Genomic DNA, 21,724 nt, shown 5'->3' with positions numbered 1-21,724 from the left:
ATTCTTTCCCCACGTAATCGCGGAGGTGACTGAACTTGCTAAGCGTACGTCATACGCATTGTTACACGTAACGCGATTGCAATCATAGCTCAGCTGACTACTATTGACCTATTGATGTGTTCCTGTCAGTAGAAGTTCTCTGGCTTTCTGTTTTGTAATGGAGTTACTAGGTGTTCTGCCTTTTTATTTTTTCGTGTGTTGTGTTCTTCACCCTTGCTTTGTCGAATTAGTGATGTTTTTAGTGGATTTTATGTTATATTCGTTTAATGTAATGTGTTAGTGCAATTGTGTTTGATTGTACAATTATAAGTGCTTTATTTTTATTTTGTAGTACAAGCAATATATTTTTATCGTATATAGGAATCTAAATATTTATTTACATTTATTAATTATTGTTAGATTTATATTTGGTTTTAATTGTCTCTGTGTTTTTATGAATTAGTTATATTTTGTACTGACATATATTAAAATTAAAAATGTATATATTTAAATGTAAAAACAGTATATTTGAGAAATACATTTGTGTTAAACTAATTTTTGATTGTGTATTTCCTTTAGAATTATGCTTATGTAAATATGGGATGAAATACTTTGACCCATTTTGATGTTTGTAAATGAATGTTCTACTTATACTTTGAATTTGTATATGAATATGTTAAAAAATTGTGTATTGGATATATGTTTGCAAAAAAAGTATCTAGTAACAGAATATAAGTGACAGTCAGCTAAATACATAATAAATATTATATAATAATAAAAAGTATATTCGAATTTATATTTTTGTTTAATATTACATAGTATATATTAATATATAAGTAACACATTTTTAAAAAATTATATATTTTGTAAGTTTTGATAGCACTTTGGTAATAAGATTTTTAATACTCACTCTCTTTAATAATATTTTGAAATGAAGTTTTCTCCTTAATATCATCATATTTTATTTTTTGTATGTAAAGTAGATTAAATTTTAAAGGTCATTTAGATATTTATAAATGTTGGAATAAGGTTATATTTAAAGTTTGTTCCATGTACTTCCAATTGCTTATTTTAAGTTTCAAAGGGCAAAGTTGATTAGGATTGCCATTGGTATTAGCATTTCATCTTTAGCATAAATTAATGAATGTAGTTTTCATGCATTCAGCTTTACGTCATTGATCTTTTATTTAATTCATTATATTATAAATATTTTTATTCTTATCATTAAAGATATCAGAATATGTAAAAAGTTGTGTCTATAATAATTAATAGTTGTAATCAGTTGAATATTTTTTACATTCAAATGTAATAGACATTGATGATTATTATACAGCATTTAGATGCTTTGTATAGCATTCGAGAAAACCGGTTTCATCATCGAGTCATATCTGTCATATAAAATAATCAAATAAAGATTGCAACTGCACTAGTACACTTGTGAAATTATATAATAAAAGAAACTAGACCAAAGAGGTCACAAATACATCAGTGTTATCAATATTATGCTACTAAGCTAATTCAAAGTATTTGTTTCATTGCACTTGCCTGCGAGCAGTTACTTTTAATAGAGATTAGTGCTTATTTCCAAGGCTTCTGCATAGATGAGGCAAATTGGAGAGTTTTAAAAAGAAATCTTTACCTCCCAGAACAGCTTGATAAGAATAATCCTTGTAAGATTATTATATGACTTTAATATGTCATTCAGCATTTGATGACTTCCAAAAATTTGTTCATTTCAAGCCTCGATAATTTCGTCGGAAATGGATGAAAAATGTATCGAGCATTGAGCGTATCCATTTAAAAGGCGCTTCCGAATTCAATGCAGTGCACTTTCTAGGTAAATATCGTATGTTGGCTAAGAAAGTGAAAGTTTAAGATGCGATCAGCAACTTTCGTTATTTTTACGTAAATCGTTTCGTCACGTGCTTACACGTTCCTTTTTTTCTTCCTTTTCTCTTTTTGTAAACGAAAAAATTGAAGCAACACAATGAATAAATAAAAAACACTTTGAACGATATACATTCGAAAACGTTTAAAATAATTCGTTTTTTTTGTAGGCAGTAAATTCGACGAAATGAATTTTTTAGGTAGTACATATAGAATCTATCGTTGTGCATGGTAAAAATTTTAATTGTATCACGGAAAACGAGAATGCATTTGACATCGTTGCTTTGAAATATTGACCTTGATATGCATTAGTTTTCAACATTTTAACAAATATGCACAGGTAATGAATACCGTGTACAATAAAACAAATAGAAAGGAAGAAAGATATTTAAAGAAAGAAAGAAAAAAAAAAAATTCGATGTCTGTCTGTGTGTGTGTGTGTTAAGATAAATTAGCAACTGATACTTATTTTTTTCCGAGTTACTATATTTTCTTTTTTACATCATCACTCGAAATATACGATCGCATATTTGGTCAATGTTTAAAGTGACCCGTCTGCGTGGACTTAGATAAGAACGAGACCGGAAAGAAGTTTTTTAACAAAACATTTGTCCAGCGCAGACATTGTAAACTTTTCAATAAAATAACATCGAATAAGAAATTTTTGCAAATAATATTTTCGTCTTTCGTCTTTTATCATTAAAGTATCTTTATGCACTGATGTGGATGTTTAACATGTTTTGTGTCACGTGTAAATGATTAAAATATTTAAACGAAATGAATCTAAAGAAGATCATTCTTGGGATTTATTTGCAGATCGTTGAAACTTTAGAAAAAAATATTAAATTTGATATGGTATAAAATTTATTAATATCGCATAATGTCTGTCCATTATTAATGGGAAAAAAATGTTTGAACATATCCAGTGGAAATTTCTATTTGATAAATGAAAATAATTATTAGAAACAGGTACTCTTTGAGAAGTGATTAAAAAATTTATTAAAAAATACTAATTTTCCTATGATATGAAACGTGTTAATATTCTGACAAAATTTAATTTATAAATTTAATTGCAAATTAAATTTAAGTTTAAAATATCTATTAATTACGAAAAGATAAGAGAGACCTTCGAACAAATTTTCATAAACAATTTTGGAAAACAATATTCGAAGTTTGAGCGTGGTAATTACGCGCGATAAACATGAGTGGAATTAAGGAGATGTATTTATCGTATAAAAGGTGCACAATGATTTCAGGCTGTTGTCTGGGTGAGCAATGAATGTATTCCGAATTTTGACACCGTGTGTATTGCAACGTAGACGACCAAAGGAGGTTGATAATTCCGATAAAAGGGATTGCTGGTTCGTGAAAAGACGGCGTGGAGATGCTTCCTACATGATACATAGAATGGGTGCTTCTGCATCGTCAAGCATTACCAGTGTAGGTGGAGATTCGGTCCAAGCAGCTAGACTTTCATCCTCTGGTAATCCACCTGATCAACATGGCATTGCTATCAGGTATTTAAACATTTAACATTGGATCTCGTTATCTGATTCGCTTCGTTTCTCTTCATCGGCTAGATCTGTACACTATAGAGATCTTATTTTAACGATATTCGCATAGCTGCGAGTATCTTTAGCTGCGCTTTAATGAGTTCTTTGATCTCGGGTTAACGATTACGGGATTGATAAAAATCGTATGTCCATTTGCAGGGAAAAGAAGAAGAAAATGACGGGGTTTGCGACTTTACGGAAGAAGTTCATTCGAAGACGTCGGTCTTCAAAAGCCTGCGACCATGGTAGGATAATCCGAGATTTGGTCTCAACATGGAGCCATTTAGAGGCAACGGCGCTTTTGGAGGAGTACGAGGCGTTGGCTGCATTAAAGGATCTCCATGTTCAAGCCGAATTAGCTAGACCACCGGCTGCCACATACAAACAGGATTTGTCAATGTTGTATGACTATAAACATTGTTCTGATGTGGATCTCGTCTACCGAGGGGCATGCTTTCCTGTTCACAGAGCCCTGTTGTCAGCCCGTTGTCCCTACTTTAGAGATTTGCTGGCTGGATGCCCAGGTATATAATTATTCTTCTTTTTGGAATAGTTTAACACGTTCACTGCTTGTTAGCCTTCTATCACTTACTATCTGTATCTTAGTAAGTCATTTTTATATAAATCCTATCTTTATAACGTAAGATTTTATGTATGAAGATAACATGTGAAAAATATAATATAGCATCGTGAAGTAATCATGTAAAACTCGATGAACTTGTAAAGAGAAGCAGATAAAAGCGAACGTGTTGATGGGCCAGAAGGGATAAGAAATCCCCATGGGTCATCGGGCTCAGCGACATGTTCATGGCCCTTTCGGAAAAGGGGCTATCTGGAAAGGCGAACGTGACTATATTTGGTCATAGACTGTAAAAACGCGTGTACGTACGGGAGTACGAAAACCGTTAAAAGGGACGCTTTGTTGTCTAAATAATTATAGTTTTCTATTTTGTTCAATCTCGGCTCGAGCCCCTAGAAATTATAGTAATTTTATTTTATATATGTATTTACAAATAATAAAACAGAAAACTATAATTATTTAACTAAATATAGTTCTTAATAAATTAATGTTTACAACTAGAGTAACTAAATCAATACAACTAATCAACTCGTAACCACTAATGATAACTCACAACTCATGTCAATCAATGACAATAACAACTTTTTCCACCAAAGCGTCTCTTTTTAACGGTTTCCGTACTCCCACCACACGCACGTTTTTACAGTTGTCCATGAGCAAATATGGTCACGTTCGCCTTCCCAGGTACTCCTTTTCCTGAAAGGGCCGCGGATATGTCGTTAAGCTCGATGACCTATGGGGATTTTCCATCCCTTTTGGCCCGTTAGAACTTTTACTTTTGCACGAAATAACACGGTTATTTCACGATACTACATTGATAAGATCATTCTTTTTGATCTTTTTATTTTAATGTCGTTTAGCAACTAAAAAAATTTGAGTATGAAATAGTAGAAGAAAAGGACAACTTGATAGATTTTGAAAACAGATGGTTCATCCATGATGATTTGTAAAAGACGACTAATATTAGTTTAATCATGTTACTTTAGCTTGGTTATCATTATATATACATACAAAGTAATTATAATTTTTTAAATGTTCAAGATAATAAAAATGCATTTAATCCCAAAATCAAATGGAAAGGTAGTTTTGATGTGGAATTAGTTATCAATATATTGTAGTTTAAAATCGCTCTTTTATAAAAGACGGGAAATGTGCCTTATTATGTTTTTCATTTGTAACTTACGTATATGATATATATGAATTATTATGCAAGATTATTTCCGAACTCTGTATGTTTTAATTTATACTCTATATCAGCACTGCAGTGAACGCGTTAATCGTTTGATGATCGAATTAAAAAAATTAATTTTAATTTTATTGAATCGTAGGATACGGTGCTAGAATATGTTTGGAGCTGAGAACACCGAATCTCGAAGTACAAATGTTTTCAGCATTATTGCGATATCTCTACACTGGTGATATTTGTCCACACGATGCAGCTCTGGAGGCGAATCTCTTGCGACGACTGAGCGAAGAATTCGGCACACCGAATCCGTTGGAACACGATCTCAGATACCTGCTGGACACCGGTGATTACGCGGACGCTGCGTTAGTGTTCACATCGGACAGTGATTACCAGAGACCAGATAGTGGAAGTTCAGAATATGGATTCCGGCCAAAGTTAGAACTGCCATGTCATAAAGCGATACTTTCTGCGAGATCCCCGTTCTTCAGAAACTTAATACAAAGACGGACTAGATCTGGGGAAGATCACACAGAAAGAGCGCTTCATATACCCACTAGAATAGTTTTGGATGAGAGTGTAATACCCAAACGATACGCCAGAGTATTGTTACATGCAGTGTATTTAGATACAGTTGATTTATCGTTAATTATGAGAGGTAATGGTTGCGGGAACAGCGCTGGTAGTCTTGGAGAGGTAATTATATTATTTCCCATAAATATACCATAACTAATTTTTTGAGCCAAGACCAAATGTAGCTTACGCCTATATGAATATTCATTGCTGTTTTTTAAGTACATTATTTATTATTTAAATAAGAAAGTTCTATTAGTAATTTTAAGAAAGGTAATTTATCGTTTGATTGTAAATTATCCTTGTCCATATGTTTATTCTCAGGTTCAGGCTCTTACTCATACTGGACGTGTTCGACCAAGTCCCTTAGAAGAAGCGATGGAATTGTACCAAATCGGCAGATTTTTGGAACTAGATATATTGTCACAGGGTTGTGAAGATCTTATTTTAGAATATCTTACATTGGAATCGCTCCCAACTGTTTTGAAGTGAGCTTCCCAAATTTGGAACATTATTAAATGAAATGCATCTTTCAAGAATTCATTGTTCTTATCAATGTCCAATTATATTTTTATAGGTGGGGCAGTCAACCTCACGGATCGGCATGGGTACATAGACAAGCTTTGCATTATTTAAGAGAGGAATTCCAGCCAGTCGCTTCTTCTTCTATTCTCCATCAATTGGACCACGTACATTTGGCGAACGTTTTGCAAAGTCATTTCTTGCAAGCGAGCGAACTTGAAATACTGCAGGCGGTACTCAAGTGGGGGGAACAAGAATTGGTGCGTCGTATGGAAGATCGGGAACCAAATTTGCTCAGTCATACGGTACACTCTGTGACAAGAAAGGGGTTGAAGAAAAGGGATTTAAGCGATATAGAGTTGCGAGAGATACTTAGCGAGCTTCTACCGCTTGTCAGAATGGATCACATATTACCCCCAAATAGTGAAGCGCTGGCTCAAGTACGAAACATTAAACTCGCTTAAATATAGATACCCATCTTTATATGATACTCAATGAAACTTTTATGTGTTTAGGCTATTAGAAGAGGATTAGTTTCAACTCCACCGAGTCATATGATAGGAGATGAGAGGGAGAATTTACGAATGAATGCATGGATAAGGGGAGGGAAGAAAAACGGATTTTTTGTAAGGCCACGCCTGTTCATGCCTTATTACGAGGAAATAAAGGTAAACGTAATTTTTATTTAAAAAAGAAATGAGTTCCTTGATAAGAAATTATAAAAAAATTAATCTCATTGCTAAAACAAATGTATCAAATAAAAACAAACTTATTTATATTCTGCAAGATTAGTTATGATGAAAATTATTTTATATCGATGATAACGTTGTTTACTAATATTATCATTTAAATCCATCAAGATACTTTGAGAGTGGTGCTTATTAATTATCATATAGAGCATTGTAAACAAAATTGTTAATTTGAAAATTTCTACATTATAATACGAATCAATATGCAGAAATATTCCTTAAAATTAAACTAAAATGATTTATTCAAATCATTTATCATCAGTTCTTCTCTTACAGATTATTATATATCTTCCAATAATTGTCACAATACAATAAAATTAGCTTGTGCTGATATATTCTAATCTAAGATAAACAAATCTTTTTACAGTCTTTAGTTGAGGAACAAATGGTCCAAGAAGCAGATTTAGTGAGATTGCGAAGGCCACGGTATGTGGCCGATATTCCCGATGCCTTGTACATGGTTGATGAGAAACCAAGACCAATGGGTACAGCCGGGGTAGATGTTCTCGCCGCAGCGTTTCCAGGTATTTTGATCGCTATTTTCTTATCAAACCGTTCGACAGTTCTATTGTGTTTTGACAAGATATGGAGAAATTCATTCTGCCAAAGCGAGAATGGGTATTTGTTATGTGTTCTATTTAAGTTCCAGATTCCGCGACCTTGGCAGCTATGCTGAAGCGAGAGCAGAAATTGAGGCAGTCTCCCAGTTGTCAGAGGGCTATCAGTTTGCCGCTTTCATCGCGACACGAAATTAATAGGCAAGTGCGACTACGTGTTGTGAGGGAGTTCAACCTACCTGACACGGTGGCGGATCTGTTAGAAGTGAGTACTTTTCTACCCCTGTTTCGTAGAATAATTCTAGAGTGACCTGTACAAACAATTTTAGGATATTCTGGAAAACATAAAAGTTTGCACATCTTACGTAAACGAAGTAATTTGCATTAACATACTCCTCGGAATTCAAAACAGAAAATTTGTATTCTTTAAGTTATAAACGAATGTATTTTTAGTTACTGTTTGCTGTTTTTATTATTTGTGCGCTGTCAACGAATATATCATGAATTATTGCTTGTTGTTTATATTTTATTTTTTTTATTTTATTAGCAAACATGGTTTAGATAAATATCAGTTGCAATTAACGAGAAATGATGGTATTCGCTGTAATTGGCTATTTATTGTTTCAACTTAGTTAACTCGATTAATCGAGAGAATGAAAATTAGTTTTGATTGATGTGTTTCAATGTCATATTACATAAAACATGTGTCATTATATCGGGTTCCGCAGGGGCACATCGATGCGAAATGAAATAAGATTCTGCTCGATTCACCTTCAGAAACCTTTAGAAACTTTTCAGAATTACGATATAATAATAATTACAATATAAATTAGAAAATTAGAAGAAACGAACGATAATGAACTTCAGAATATTGTTTCATTATTCATGGGGCCTCATTAGAAAATAAATTTTATTCGCATTATTTTTATGTAATAAAATAGATTTTTTATTGCGGAAAACAATTATATCTATGTGCAAAATAACATGATGCAGGTATCTACAATAATATTACAGAATCAGTTTCATAAAGTAAACACTTTCTTCGAATTTGATTTTTAAACAACTAGTTATTTTTTAAAGCTTAACAATATTAGAGCCTTTATGAACATATTTGGTGTTTTCTTAAGACTAAATTCTTAAATTGTAAAAGTCTCTAACATCTTTAAAATTCTATATACACTTTTATATGTCGGTTTCACATTATGATTAGGGGCGTGTAACGAATCTTCATTTGGATTAGGCATTGTTATTACACAATAGAAAAGATATCTACCAGTACAAATATGATTATTACAGAATTTGACAAGTAACCGTGGCAATTAGATACTCGAGATGCTAATGACAATGATCTTAGGTTCAATAACGAATCTGCGGTCAACGGGATAACAAATATACTTCTTCCAAAGTCTAAGTTGGACTCTTTCTTAAAAACGTGAAATATCCACTGATCGTAAAGACGTTATTCTACTCGCTGATGAGATCGCACGAGAATGTTCCTCTCCGTCACAGCGATGCTGCAGAGGAAAACTATGATGGGGTGTTTCTCAGGGCACGAGATCATCGGATTCGTCGAGGACAACCCTCGTTCAGAAAGTGATGGAAATGGACGTTGCTGTTAATTGGTTAATTTCTATGTTGGTGGTTAGAGAAAGATTGCTAGTCACCCTTGAGAGAAAGTTGCTGACGGGAAGCGTCGTACGTGAGAAAAGCAGATTTCCCGTATCTTCCCGTAGTTGGTGATAGATTTAGAGACTGTTAGGATAAAGGCTGTTGCCCGAAGAATAGGGGCTGTGTGTGGCGAGTGACGGGGCAGAAACCATTGGAATATTTACTGTCGAGTGCGGCTGCAACTATTATTTTTAAGGAGAGCTATACAATTACTCTATACCTCTATGAAGTAAAATGTTCATCCCGTGACCGCGGTTACGTACGGCCACGGCCTTTGTCGCCTTGAGCCCAAACTTATTATCGCAAATCTCGGACAATTATAATCGGCTTAACTTATAAAGATTAAAGTATTGGGGATTTTCCAAAGAATTCCGAAGGGAAGGCCCGGTATCCTTTCATCTCCGACATATATATTATAAACAATTTACATTTTATATACATTTTAACAATACATCATATATCAACATTCATTATCTACAATAAATTTTATACTTTTTATCCTGTATAAAAGTACCATTCAATTCATAAAAAATTATTTAACAAGATATAACATAGAAACAACATTATTTAAGTAACCATCCCCTTTTGTCGAATAGAGTCACAATATGCAATAATTTTCGTTTATATATTACATTATCAGATATATCTATGAAAACATTGCTACCCTCCACGTTCTCTGACTCTGAGACACTTTTCTTAGGTGCCTGAATCACTTGAGCCATCATGATACATTGATTGAATTTTACAGGCCCACAACGATTCAGAATTTCGTCGAACTTCTGCTTGGAAAATTTTTCCGTGTCTACGTTTAGCGTCTTTAACATTTTAATGAAACAAGAATAATACAAGTCAAACATATGGTCCAGTTTGTTATCCAGAATCTCTTCGTTCGCGCTCGACACGAGAAAGAAGATCAGATCTTTCATACCGTAATCATATGCGGATAATTGAAAATCTACGATCTTCATATCGATTAGCTCTCCTTTTTCGTCGTGTCGGAACATCATATTGTTCACCCAAAAGTCACTGTGAACAAATGTTGCCCAAGGTTCTTCCGGTTCCTTAAGATTTTGTTTTGCCTCAAGACCATACTCTATGGTCTTATTAACTCGATCTAAATACGGTCTAATTTCCTCCATGCTCTCTAAATCCGATTTACTTTTCCCAAACATGTCCTTAACACACTTTTCTGTGATTTCACTTGAAACGTCTAAAAATACTTCTGCAGCTATTCTTTCATATAACTGAGGTTTCTTTATTTTTAAAGCAATGCCGAGAGCGTGTAACTTTGCTAGAGATTCGATTGCAAATTCTGTGTGCTTCTTATCTAGTCCAAAGATTCGATCGCTCGTATCGTAGCCACTGAGTTTCAGGTTCTCCAAAATGATGGCAGCTTGTTCGTCAAATTGTTCTGGATTTTTCAAACCTAATCTTCCCCCAAAGAACTTTGGTACCAGATCTCTCACGTCCTTCTCGTTGACACCACTTTCTATTTGAAGGTTTGTGAATTCCTTCACCATCACGCTGTAGAATTGTAGCTCCTTCCTGAATGTCACTGGACTGTTAAACAAGCCCAATAGATAAGCGGAAGTGGGTGGAAGTTTCGCGACCAGATGAAGAGTCTCCGTTTTGTTGCTTGACCGCGTTAAGGTGACAATGATGGCCAGCATGATGCTTCCAAAGTTCTCGCCTGGCGCGGTTAGAGGCTTCCATTCAACATGCTTTATTTGAAGGTCGTTACCAAGACTTTGTCTTAAAAGCACGTCCAATTTTTGAACTGACAATGGCTCGTCTGACGGGTACATTATTTATCTGAAAGAATATTTGATGGTTCTCATTGTTGTCTTGTAGATATTGAAACCTGCTTTTGCTTGAGTTTAAAGAAAACTATTTTTTGGTTGGGTAATAACTTCGCTCACCTTCCATTATTGTTCGCATTTCGAAAAATATTATGAAAAACATAAATTTATAGCGATATGAGATAAATAAGTTATGTTGATTAAGAAGTATTAAGAGATGCTGTTCTTTCAACAAATCATGAATGGATTTAATGCTCCACCTAATACATTTTATTGCATATAAAAATTAAATTATTAATCGGAACATAATGATTTCTTCACTTATGGATGACCTATATTTTAACATGTCGTTTAATTTCTAGTAAAATAAATAATGTTACATTTGTGTTTAGAAGAATGAATGATTTGTCATTAATTGTGAAATTCGCGATTGTAGAATTTTCCGACTAAAGGACTTTGTTAATTAATTAAATAATATTCTAATTAAAAAAGTTAATGGTAAATTTTGCTTTTAGCTGCATTATCTATTTTTCTGATTTTTACAAACAGCCAATTACATTATCATTTTGTATTTATTTGAGTGAGATTATTTGTGTGAAAAATGTTTTAATTTTTACGTAACTGGATGGTTAAAGTAAAGTACTTCGATATTAGAAATATTAGAGATTATTTTTCCAGATACTATTTATATCTCTGTTATCTTACGAACAAACACGTTACAGAATAATTTGATATTATCTTGTAATAAACAAATTTTCATAATACTTATACGATTGTTCGACAATACGTTCGATGTTAAAATTTTTTCGCGTGAAAATCGGTAAATATGATCTATCATGTTCTTCTAGCATAATTGCAATATTTTTCCCCTATTTTTTTATTTTCCTTGGATTTTGTTCTATTGTATTCAAATTTCGCAAGATGTTATCTTTGAGGTTCTTTACAAGCCTTGACTCATGTTGTCATATCAGAAGCACGTTATTCACAAAATCATTGTCGTAGAACGATTAATAAATAATTCCACATCACGTTAGTTATCTATTTTGCAGTCACTTGTAACAGTTGTAATAACTTCTTGCTCTCAGACATTGCGTAATTTTTAACGCCTCCACTATGACGAGAATAATGGTTCTTCTACGACACTCACTCGTTTCTTCTAGCTTCCGTTTTCATTCAAGTACTTACGTAGATAAAAAGACACCTACGTACGTATTTATATATTTTCTCGCCTTTTGGAGGATCCAATCTAAGTATGGTTTAGACCAAAGCTAATTACGAATGTGAATGTTCCGCATTCGAGATACGAATGAAAACCAAAGTCAGTCGAGTAGAAGTGATAACAGCCTTATCAGCAATATTCATTTTTCTTTTTGCTATGTTTACAATTTATGGCTAAGTGGTGTGGACATAGGCATGTATACGTATTGTATATCGGGTCGTCGTATAGTGTTGTAATTTTTCATTCTTCATCGAGCTTTAAATCAGTTGATTTTTGCCAAATAGAGAACTAATATTCGAATGGAACGGTCAAGGAAGAGAAAACATATAATTAAAGCTAATTAAACGATTCGATTCCAAGTATCGATGAACTATCTGTTCATTGTTTCGACGCATATATGAAATGTAAATTAGTTTTATAGTTCGAGTTACGCTATGCGATCGAGACAGATAAACGCGCGCGTATATGCGTAATTCTGCGTGCTGGTAATTTTGAAAAAAATTGCATCATCGAATTACCATGCATACATAGCGTATTGCATCGTCCATACGTCTAACGATATAAGTAAAGAATGGAAAGGAACGGACGCGACAAGCCGCTTAAGGATACATAAACAATGCATAGTAATTCATTATTTTGCCTAGTTATTGTAGAGTATTTACACGCTCTCTTGCACGCACCGCTATTCTTTTTGCTTCTGGATATTTATCCACATTTATGTAGATAATTTCTGCTTGCTTCGAGTCTTCATAAAGACTTTTTAAAGAATTTTTTATATAAATAAGTAAATATATCTGGAGAAATCTGGTGAAAAAAATGAAAAGTATCATTAATAGTGATCGAGAAATATATTAAGTACTTCTATAGTTTTCGTCTATTTTCTAAATAAAGGGATATATATTTATTTACAAGACGTTCTTGTCACATATATATATAATAATTTGTTATGCTCATATATTCAAAACGATTCGTCAGCTCACAATTATTTTTATCTATATGTTTACGAAATTACAGTTCAACCGTGAATTTTTAAAATCGTCTGTAATTTCCTATTGTTGTATATTTTCATAGTTAAAGTAAGGTCAAGCCGCTTAATTATCAGTGACTGGAGGACGATATTTGATATAAAGCCTATAGATTAAATATATTAAATTATATTAAATAAAATTCCTATGATTTATTTATTATTATTAAATTATTAATAATATTAAACATTATAGCTTATATAAGATATATTAGAACAAACTTCAAATTTTTTGCTTAATTTTCACTTTATAACTTTCCTGAGTTAGTCAGCGAAATTATAGGTCACGATTATGTTATTTATTACGTATTGTTAAGTGCTCGTAAGATACTGGGTTTCGTTAATGTGTTCAGTTGTTTTTAAATGCATTTGAAACGCATTTGCGTTTTAATCTTAGCTAAACTAAATATGTATTTAAAAGAAACTTATACAATTTTTGAGTGTGCTCTCGAATTCGAAAGGTCTCATTAGCAAAGTGATATTTGAAAGTCCAAAAAATCAATATTTCATAGTAGAGGGAGAGAGAGGGGGAGGGGGCGGAGGAAAAAAGAAAATTACATATTTTATGAGATACATTGTGTAAATAATTTAGATATATTTCTGTTTAAAAAGATATAAAATAGCTTTTGGAATTTTGTTAAAAAAAGGAAAACAATTATAAAAATATATTGAAAATGCAATATTTTTAAATAATGTATTGTGTTCGATAGGTTTGACTGCGCGAATGACTCAAAAGTGATATACAATTCGACGATAATATACACAATTATTCAGTTACCTATCGTAAATCAGTGAGTTATAAGCTGAAAGAAGTTATCGACTTTATAGATGAGAAATGTAGCTTCACGTGGTAAATTACATATTTTCAAATGCGTCGCATTTTCATCGAACTGAACGTGATAAGTATCGATGCTCTCAGCCATTTTTTAATGCGATTTCCTAAGCTATGTTAAGAACAACGAAAATTGATTTCCAAATTCGTTACACCGTAATGCTCGATGGAATGAAGGAACTTAATCACGCTTCGAAGTTATTACCAAGTTCAATATTTGCGTATAATTCAGAGTAAGCAAACATATCTGATGTTATCGTGAATATGTTAAGCTGTTAATTAAACAGATCGTTGAAGCAGCTGCAAGTATGTTTGGAAATAGTTCAGGGTCTACTATTTGAAGTGTTACATATTTTAAAATATTGTGCAAACCATTTGAAGACTTAATACTCACATTTATGACTACGTTTATTTTACTAATCCGTCACTTTGTGCATTTTAATCTCTAAACACGCCTCCGTTTTATAATCTATCTTTCACCGATTGCTTTACAATATTACGTTTGTGATCTGCTAGACAGATATACACATATACATACACACACTATATTCAAGCTCTAATTTTACTCTTTTCTTTATGCATATTATAATTAGATTATGACCAGGATTTGGTTACGTATGGTAGAGAAAAATTATAATTCATACAAATTTGTACTTTAATCTGGAATTCAGGAATAAAATTCACTTTATTTTGTTACCTAAACAAATTTTATTAACGAATCATTTAAAATTGGTACAAGGGTCTATCAACGAGTGAAGCGAGTGAAATAAAATTGATAAAATGCGTGTATATAGATATGTGATCTCTAAATTGGAGTTGTAAAAGATTAGTCCCTGAAATTAAAATACCATAGAACTTCTCAATCAATTCTTATTCATTCTATTTAGAATTAATATTCTATCTGCGCAATTGATTCACTTTTTACCCGCCCCTCATCATATTTGACTCACGTAACTTCCTTATTGGATTCAATTCCAACGATAACTTCCTCATAGTGCAACATTATCAGTAAACAGGAGATATGTATGGAAATGCATATTTTTTTAGAAAATTTGTAAGCGAAACCTCAATAGAGCTTTTTTTCACCTTTAGAAAGTTTTTAATCGCCTGTTATTTATTTTACATATTTATATTGTTTTTTAAAGCAAATATACAAACAAATACATATATATATATATATATATATATATATATATTGTATTGTATTGCATATTTCATATACATCCGTCATATTCATCTTGGAAAATTTACTAACTATGGGTTACTGAATTTATTGGAAGAGACAGTTCATTAGCAAGTAATTGCCACTTACAAGCTATTTATTGATTCTTCACAATTACTGAATGACGTCTAAGAAAGATCTAACGAGTACAAGTGGATATGTTAGCAAAAAATTTATGCTGAAATGAAATGCAGTTTTGTAGAGAAATTAGTTTTATATTGCGTGATGAATTTGTGAAAGTTGAGAAATTAAAATTGCTGAGAAACTGGAGTAAGTTTATATATAATATATTTCATATAATACATATAATATATCTCCGTCTGACTGATGTCGAATTAGAAGCTAATTTTATCTGATAAAACTTTGGAATCAATTGTGATTACTTCTTGCTTGCAATAAAAGTATATCGTATTAAGAGAGTCCAAGAATCTCGTGCAATAACGTACTAATTAATAATATTCGTGAATCGACAAGTAACACATTGATAGTTATAGACTCTGGTTTTATAATAGGATAATCGGATAATTTGTGGTTTATACATAACATTTCCTTGTTAAATTTCATTTTTTGTTTCATTACGAGACCTGTTCCGATTATGTAAGAAAATCTACTGCTACCGATAATTTGTACATGTATGACTAATAATCGAGACCTGTACAAGAGGCGAAGTCTATTAGTTTGGATTCTAAGAAGTTTATGTATTCGTACGCACGTTATATTTCATACTCAATTTATCAATTCATTTATCAAGAACCAGTATTCAGTTTCTTCACCATTTATCCTTCTATTCCAAAACCATACAGAAAACACCGGAAGCAGTGTATGTGTATGCGTAGGTGTATATACCCTTCATTACCATATTGCTTGTCGTAACAAAAGATCGGCTTCCGTGTTCCTACGCGAAAATTAACTTTATAGTGCAATAAAGGAACATCAACGCCTCTTTTACGTTGATCGCTTCGTTTTTCCACGAGTTTGCGGGGCACGAACTTCCGTTACATGCGAGACGTTGAGCGCATCGCAATTTTCGTCCACGAAAATTGCATGTGATAAACGTCGACCGGTGTTTTTCGAATACAAAACGCTCGTGACAAATTATTTGCTACGGCAACGCGATATTTATCTCGAATGACTTCCGCGGTGCTTCTCGAACAATGTTTTTGCACGCGAATAGAAGCGGACAGCGATGGCGGATCCGAATAAATTGCTAAAAGTCTCTGCTGTTCGTCTAGTCGCGTTATTCGTTACGCGGTTCGTCTTCGCTGTATTGTTAAAAAAAATTTTTAATTTTCATTTCTTCGTTGCATAACACGATGATACACCATCGAGCAGAGCGTATAATTAACAGCTCTTGTGTTAAGAAGTCGGTTATTATCGGCAGTGTCGAGACGCCTTTTCTATTTTTCCAAGAATTTTTACGCAAGTTTTCGGTTTCTTCCAGTAACGAATTGCTAATATTTAACATTTTAACGCACACGTTCTTTCTCGGTTTATTGATGGAAATGATTAAATTTTTTAGAATCGACTATTCGGAACACATTAGGATGGAGTAATTATTCTCTTATTATTTTGAAACTACCTGATAAAAATCTCGTGTATAAAACCACGTATATAAGATTCTTATTTTTTACCAGGTACGATATATGTAGATCCTTTATTGTATAAAATAAGTATCTTGTATCTGTAAAGATCGATGGTTAAAATAATTAGACAAATTAAGAACACTCTATGCCACTGTATATTAGGAATATGTGCATCAAGCGATTAATCTTTTGATAGTAAAATAATGAAGAATTTAAAGTGAATCATTTTGAAAATAATTATTTCTTTATCAGCATTTCTTGCGTTTCTATCGTCAAATACAACATATACATAGATTTCTCTGAATGTTCAATTGTTACGAAACTAATTAATCGGTTACAGTTTTGTACATGTATAACGCCTTAAAATGCAAAGTTTGGTTCAACATGTTGCAATATTCGATTAATATTGGTCACATTAATGATTACTATCTTTCAGGAGTAAATTTAGATATTAGAGATATGATAGTGCTATTTTTCAGACTTAAATCTAGATATTAGTCTTACTCAATTCAAACAGAGATATCGATATGTACTAGTTTCTTGAGTACTGTTACAATGTTATTATTGGAAGCAGTGCTGATACGGATATTATCATTGTAATAACGATAGCATTGACAATACGTACGTTATACACAACTCTACAATGGTATACTATGTAACTTTCAGAAGAATCTTGTGACTTCGTCTCAATTTATTTAAACGATACATATCGACCGTGATTTTTTGCAAAAATGATATGTTAACAGCTAAATTGATGTACATGATAACGCAAAGTTATTACAGTTAAGTTTTCCTTTAAGACCTTTTGTAAAAAAAATTTTCTATGACACTTGGAACTTCCAAACTGTGTAATGTTGAAAGGAGTTGACAAAGTTTTCAGTTGTATTGTCGTTTTACGTTATATTGAGCCTGTATATGGGAAACAGATTGAAAAGGATTGAAATATGCAAAGTAGGAAGAGCAAATCCTAATAGAAAGCAAAAGTGACTGTTGAAACTGTAAGCACAGAAGGAAATTGCGAGATAATTCGTTCGATATTGTATTACAGTTGATCTTACGTAAGCTCCCAGTATTTGTGTAGAGAGCAAAACGGCGATAGACATTAAATTTCTAGGAAGCAAAGATCGTTTTCTCTATTTCTATTTTCGTAGTTTCGTGTAGAAATTGCAAACAAAAATTTCTGTCGATGATTATGAAAGTATAATCTAAGTCAAAAAAGTATAGAAATTGGACATTGGTCTAACTATAAAATTTCTCAGCATTCTTAAGTACAATTCACTTCATAAATATTCTATTTAATAGTGATCATTGAATTTTCCGCGATTCTAATTACGAAACTCATGCAATGCATGTGTAGTAAAGGTTTTTATTAGGTAAATTCAAGATGATGAGATGATTATGATAAATAAGAAGAAGATTATGGAAAATTATGAGGATGACTGCGATGGTAAGAAATGGTACATTTTCATGTATTGTCTTCGAGAAGAATCGATTATCACGGTGGCGCTACTTTTTCCATTTTTTGTTTTCAATTAGTTCCCGGAAAATTAGAAACAACAGGTGTGTTAAACATAATAACAAATAACCTTCATTTTTTCTAAGCGATATAACCTTATTATTTTTACAAACATTCCAGAATGTTACATACAAATTCCCACTTTTATGAACATGGAAATCTTTTTTATTTCTTTTTTTTTAATAATTACTCGATTCTAGATATTTTCTCTATTTTTCCAAATTATGTACGTTCTCTAATTTTTAAAATTGACTTCTGCACGTTAGATTTTGTCATAAATCTAACTAGGACAATGTAAGTGTTCATTTTAATGAATGAGCTTCTAATAACGTATGAATTATTGTAAAAATACGTGGACAATGATAACACTAATTTCTTTCCTTACACATGAGTATATTCATGAAACTTTACTATATTGTTAAAGTTATTGTACATCGTATACTTTAGTCGCTATAAAGAGTTTATTTCAATGAAATAATTAGTTTCGTAGTAAGTTAGTTAAAAATGACTGGTTTCAATATTGTCAAGATAACGCAATCACTTAAAGTAGAGAAGCAGCCAATAGCCACGGGAAGCCGTCTCATTCAATCTTCATCTCGATAGCGACAAGACTCGAGAAAACGTGATAATGTAAACTGAACGTGATGAGTCTTAATTAATCGATATCATCTTGACTTGCATGTTTTCTGAAACACGATTTTTCCAAACGTTCAAACGCGTTCAGTCCTCCCCAAGAAAAATTCTTTGTACACGATCGCTGACACAATTTTCAACCTTGACTTTTAATGGATTATTATTTCGTTTGAAAAAAATATCAAAGTGGCAAGTAGTAATTCTTGTTGTCATCGAGTTGATCAGATATCTACTTCCTATTGTGTTAATTACATTTCCCTCATAAATATTTACGATATACCCACTTGTATTTCAACGTTCCTTTATTACAGACAAACAGAGTTAAACTGTCAGGAAGGGAAATGTACCGTGTTGATTGAATTTGATGAGATTATCAAAAAAGAAACATTAGATCATAATGGATGTTCTATTAGGTTCTCTGATAAGATCGTTTGCGCTTCTTTAAAAGATCATCGATGGATCGTCGTGTCACGTTTGCTCGTATCTTTGAATTTTATTAAAAGAAGTGGAAAATATTGGAAGCTTTGAATGGTGTTAATTTGATAGGCAGGAACTGAAAAAATTAATTATGTGCTGGCTAAACAAAAACAGATACAATAAATATTAGGTTGTGTAACGAGTCTGTTTGCATTTCTTTTGAAAGAGCGTGTATGATCGTCGTACACAGCATACACTGTGTCAAATTTTCGAAGAAAAGATCATTCAGTTTGAATAGATATTCTAATCAAATGAAACGAGGAAGAAAGGTCTATAGCTTTAAGGTAAATATACCTACATATACCTGTTAAATGTATTTTTCAATCAATTACTTGGAATACCATGAAATTTTTATTTGTTTGGTAAATATAAAAGTTTAAATCTAGTCTTTAAATTAAGCTACTATTGGACTAGATTAAAACAAAGTAATAAAGTTCTTTAAGAGCTATTAGAATTATCAATTGACTATCTAATGACTGAAACTACTGTTCTATCTATGTCTGAATCTTCCGGTTGGATTTGCTCGATTCACGCTTTTTCCATAAATCTCTCCTCAATTGATTTCTTTCCTTTGAATAAAATTCATTATTAATAATTGCATTTCTATTTAAAAAAAATTTTTCTATTTTAAAAACGCGCAAAGCATAAAATATTCAGAGTATGCAATGATGCACAGTTAATTGCGTATCATTATAAAGGTTAATAACAGATGTGAGAATAAATTTATCAATTTTCTATAAATGGATGCATTTACATAAACATTCGATTCTCCATAAAAGTCTCGCATTTGCATAAATATCCACTGTTAACCACTGTAGTGGAGACAATGTTTCTTTTAAAGTAGTTTAAAATGATTTTTAAGACGAAGAAGCTTTTCCATTCGGGCAATCGAGAAAATTCAAGTGGCTCTTTATTTCGTAAAAAGATACCTTTAAGTTCTAGTCGCACATTCAAAATCGGTTTCGATCGTTCACTCGGCTGTTTCCAATAACTGGCACTCTCTGTTTGACTTCACGCGAATCGGACGAATAAAATCCAACCACATCAAATGCATAAAAAACACTGTTAAACAGTCCGTCGTTTGGACGAGACTAACGTCGCTAGAAGCGGACACTATTTATAGTCTGCGCAACGCATCAAGAAATCTAACGTAACGCGATAACTGTCGCACACTCGTCGGAAGTTCTAATGACACAATTCATCTATATCAATTCAATTTGTAAAAAGGGAAACAAATAAAACGCAAAAAGCAAACGATAGGGAAAAAAAGTTTGCAATTATTCGTTTATGAATCACCTTTTTTAAGGACATAACTGTTGCTATCTAAATTGGATCATCGTTTTAGAATACTTTCGTAGTTGAATATATTAGAGATAAAACGACATTAAAAATAATATCGTTTTATGAATAAATTGTATTCAGAGTATAGAGAACGATAAAATGATCTTTTTCTATTTAAAACGTTTTTTTGGGGATGTAGTTTTTGATAAACTGGCGAATTCCATAGTTAAGAATAATACACTCTTGTGGGTTTTATAATATTTCTTTCTATAATCATACTTGAAAAAGTGCAAAGGGTTAAACGTGTGATTCTGCGACGATTTCTGCGTTTTACTTGTTCGATAAACTAATGGTTCGTTTTGAAGATATTTTCATGTAATTGGAAATTACATTATTGTAATCGTGTATTACTGAATTTTAAGAAAATTTCTAACGAAGGCATCAAGATTTCATTACACATTTGCTCTCAGGAGTAATTGCATATTCGTGTGTTCTTCTTATATCAATTGATATTTGGAAAAAGTGTTATATAAGTGATGAGGATGGTTAAAGGTATTTTTTATCCCACCTAGACAATTTCTTAATGCGTAAAATGCTTAAAAAAAATTATAGCAGCTCGATTCGAAGAATGTTTGTATTTTAGCTTCTAAGGAAACTAGTGTAAACCAGTTTCTCATTCAGAAAGATACATCGAATTTACACGAACATCGCTTTTATCAAATACTGTATGAAACTTCAAAGTAACCAATCGTTACTTGCGTTAAATTAGTCAAAGTTTTATTTGAAAAAATAACATTTCATATATATCAATTTAATATAAAATAAGCGAGAACAAAACGTCTTTGGTAGCTCCGACGAAATTGCAATAGGAGAAAAGCGTTCCGTTC

At 32.3% G+C, this 21,724-nt stretch overlaps 2 protein-coding genes and 1 long non-coding RNA gene across 7 annotated transcripts in view; 1 reads left to right on the top strand and 2 right to left on the bottom strand.

The window, feature by feature from the left end:
* Window positions 1–21,724, top strand: part of LOC132914356 (BTB/POZ domain-containing protein 7) — a 30,960-nt gene that overhangs the window by 852 nt on the left and 8,384 nt on the right. The window contains exons 2-10 of one of the 5 annotated variants that reach the window (XM_060973398.1): window positions 1,720–1,816; window positions 3,123–3,383; window positions 3,579–3,943; window positions 5,328–5,878; window positions 6,080–6,243; window positions 6,333–6,717; window positions 6,793–6,945; window positions 7,394–7,550; window positions 7,670–7,848. In XM_060973398.1, coding sequence (XP_060829381.1) covers window positions 3,142–3,383; window positions 3,579–3,943; window positions 5,328–5,878; window positions 6,080–6,243; window positions 6,333–6,717; window positions 6,793–6,945; window positions 7,394–7,550; window positions 7,670–7,848 — 2,196 coding nt within the window. In that variant the 5' untranslated portion in view covers window positions 1,720–1,816; window positions 3,123–3,141. Of the gene's footprint in view, window positions 1–1,719; window positions 1,817–3,105; window positions 3,384–3,578; window positions 3,944–5,327; window positions 5,879–6,079; window positions 6,244–6,332; window positions 6,718–6,792; window positions 6,946–7,393; window positions 7,849–21,724 lie in introns of those variants that run through there. The other 4 variants (XM_060973401.1, XM_060973399.1, XM_060973402.1 and 1 more) reach the window with 4 other exon arrangements.
* Window positions 7,251–8,771, bottom strand: LOC132914373 (uncharacterized). The gene is made up of 2 exons (XR_009659575.1): window positions 7,823–8,771; window positions 7,251–7,698 (listed from the first exon to the last, which is right to left on the bottom strand). It is a non-coding gene; the product is annotated as an uncharacterized LOC132914373 (long non-coding RNA).
* Window positions 9,722–20,657, bottom strand: LOC132914364 (uncharacterized). The gene is made up of 2 exons (XM_060973426.1): window positions 20,486–20,657; window positions 9,722–11,063 (listed from the first exon to the last, which is right to left on the bottom strand). Exon 2 carries the CDS (start codon window positions 11,054–11,056, stop codon window positions 9,815–9,817), a length of 1,242 nt encoding a protein of 413 aa, XP_060829409.1. The 5' UTR covers window positions 11,057–11,063; window positions 20,486–20,657; the 3' UTR covers window positions 9,722–9,814.

The sequence above is a fragment of the Bombus pascuorum genome, chromosome 14 (assembly GCF_905332965.1).
Source record: "Bombus pascuorum chromosome 14, iyBomPasc1.1, whole genome shotgun sequence".
Lineage (NCBI taxonomy): Eukaryota > Metazoa > Arthropoda > Insecta > Hymenoptera > Apidae > Bombus > Bombus pascuorum.
This window is presented reverse-complemented; position numbering and strand designations above follow the sequence as displayed.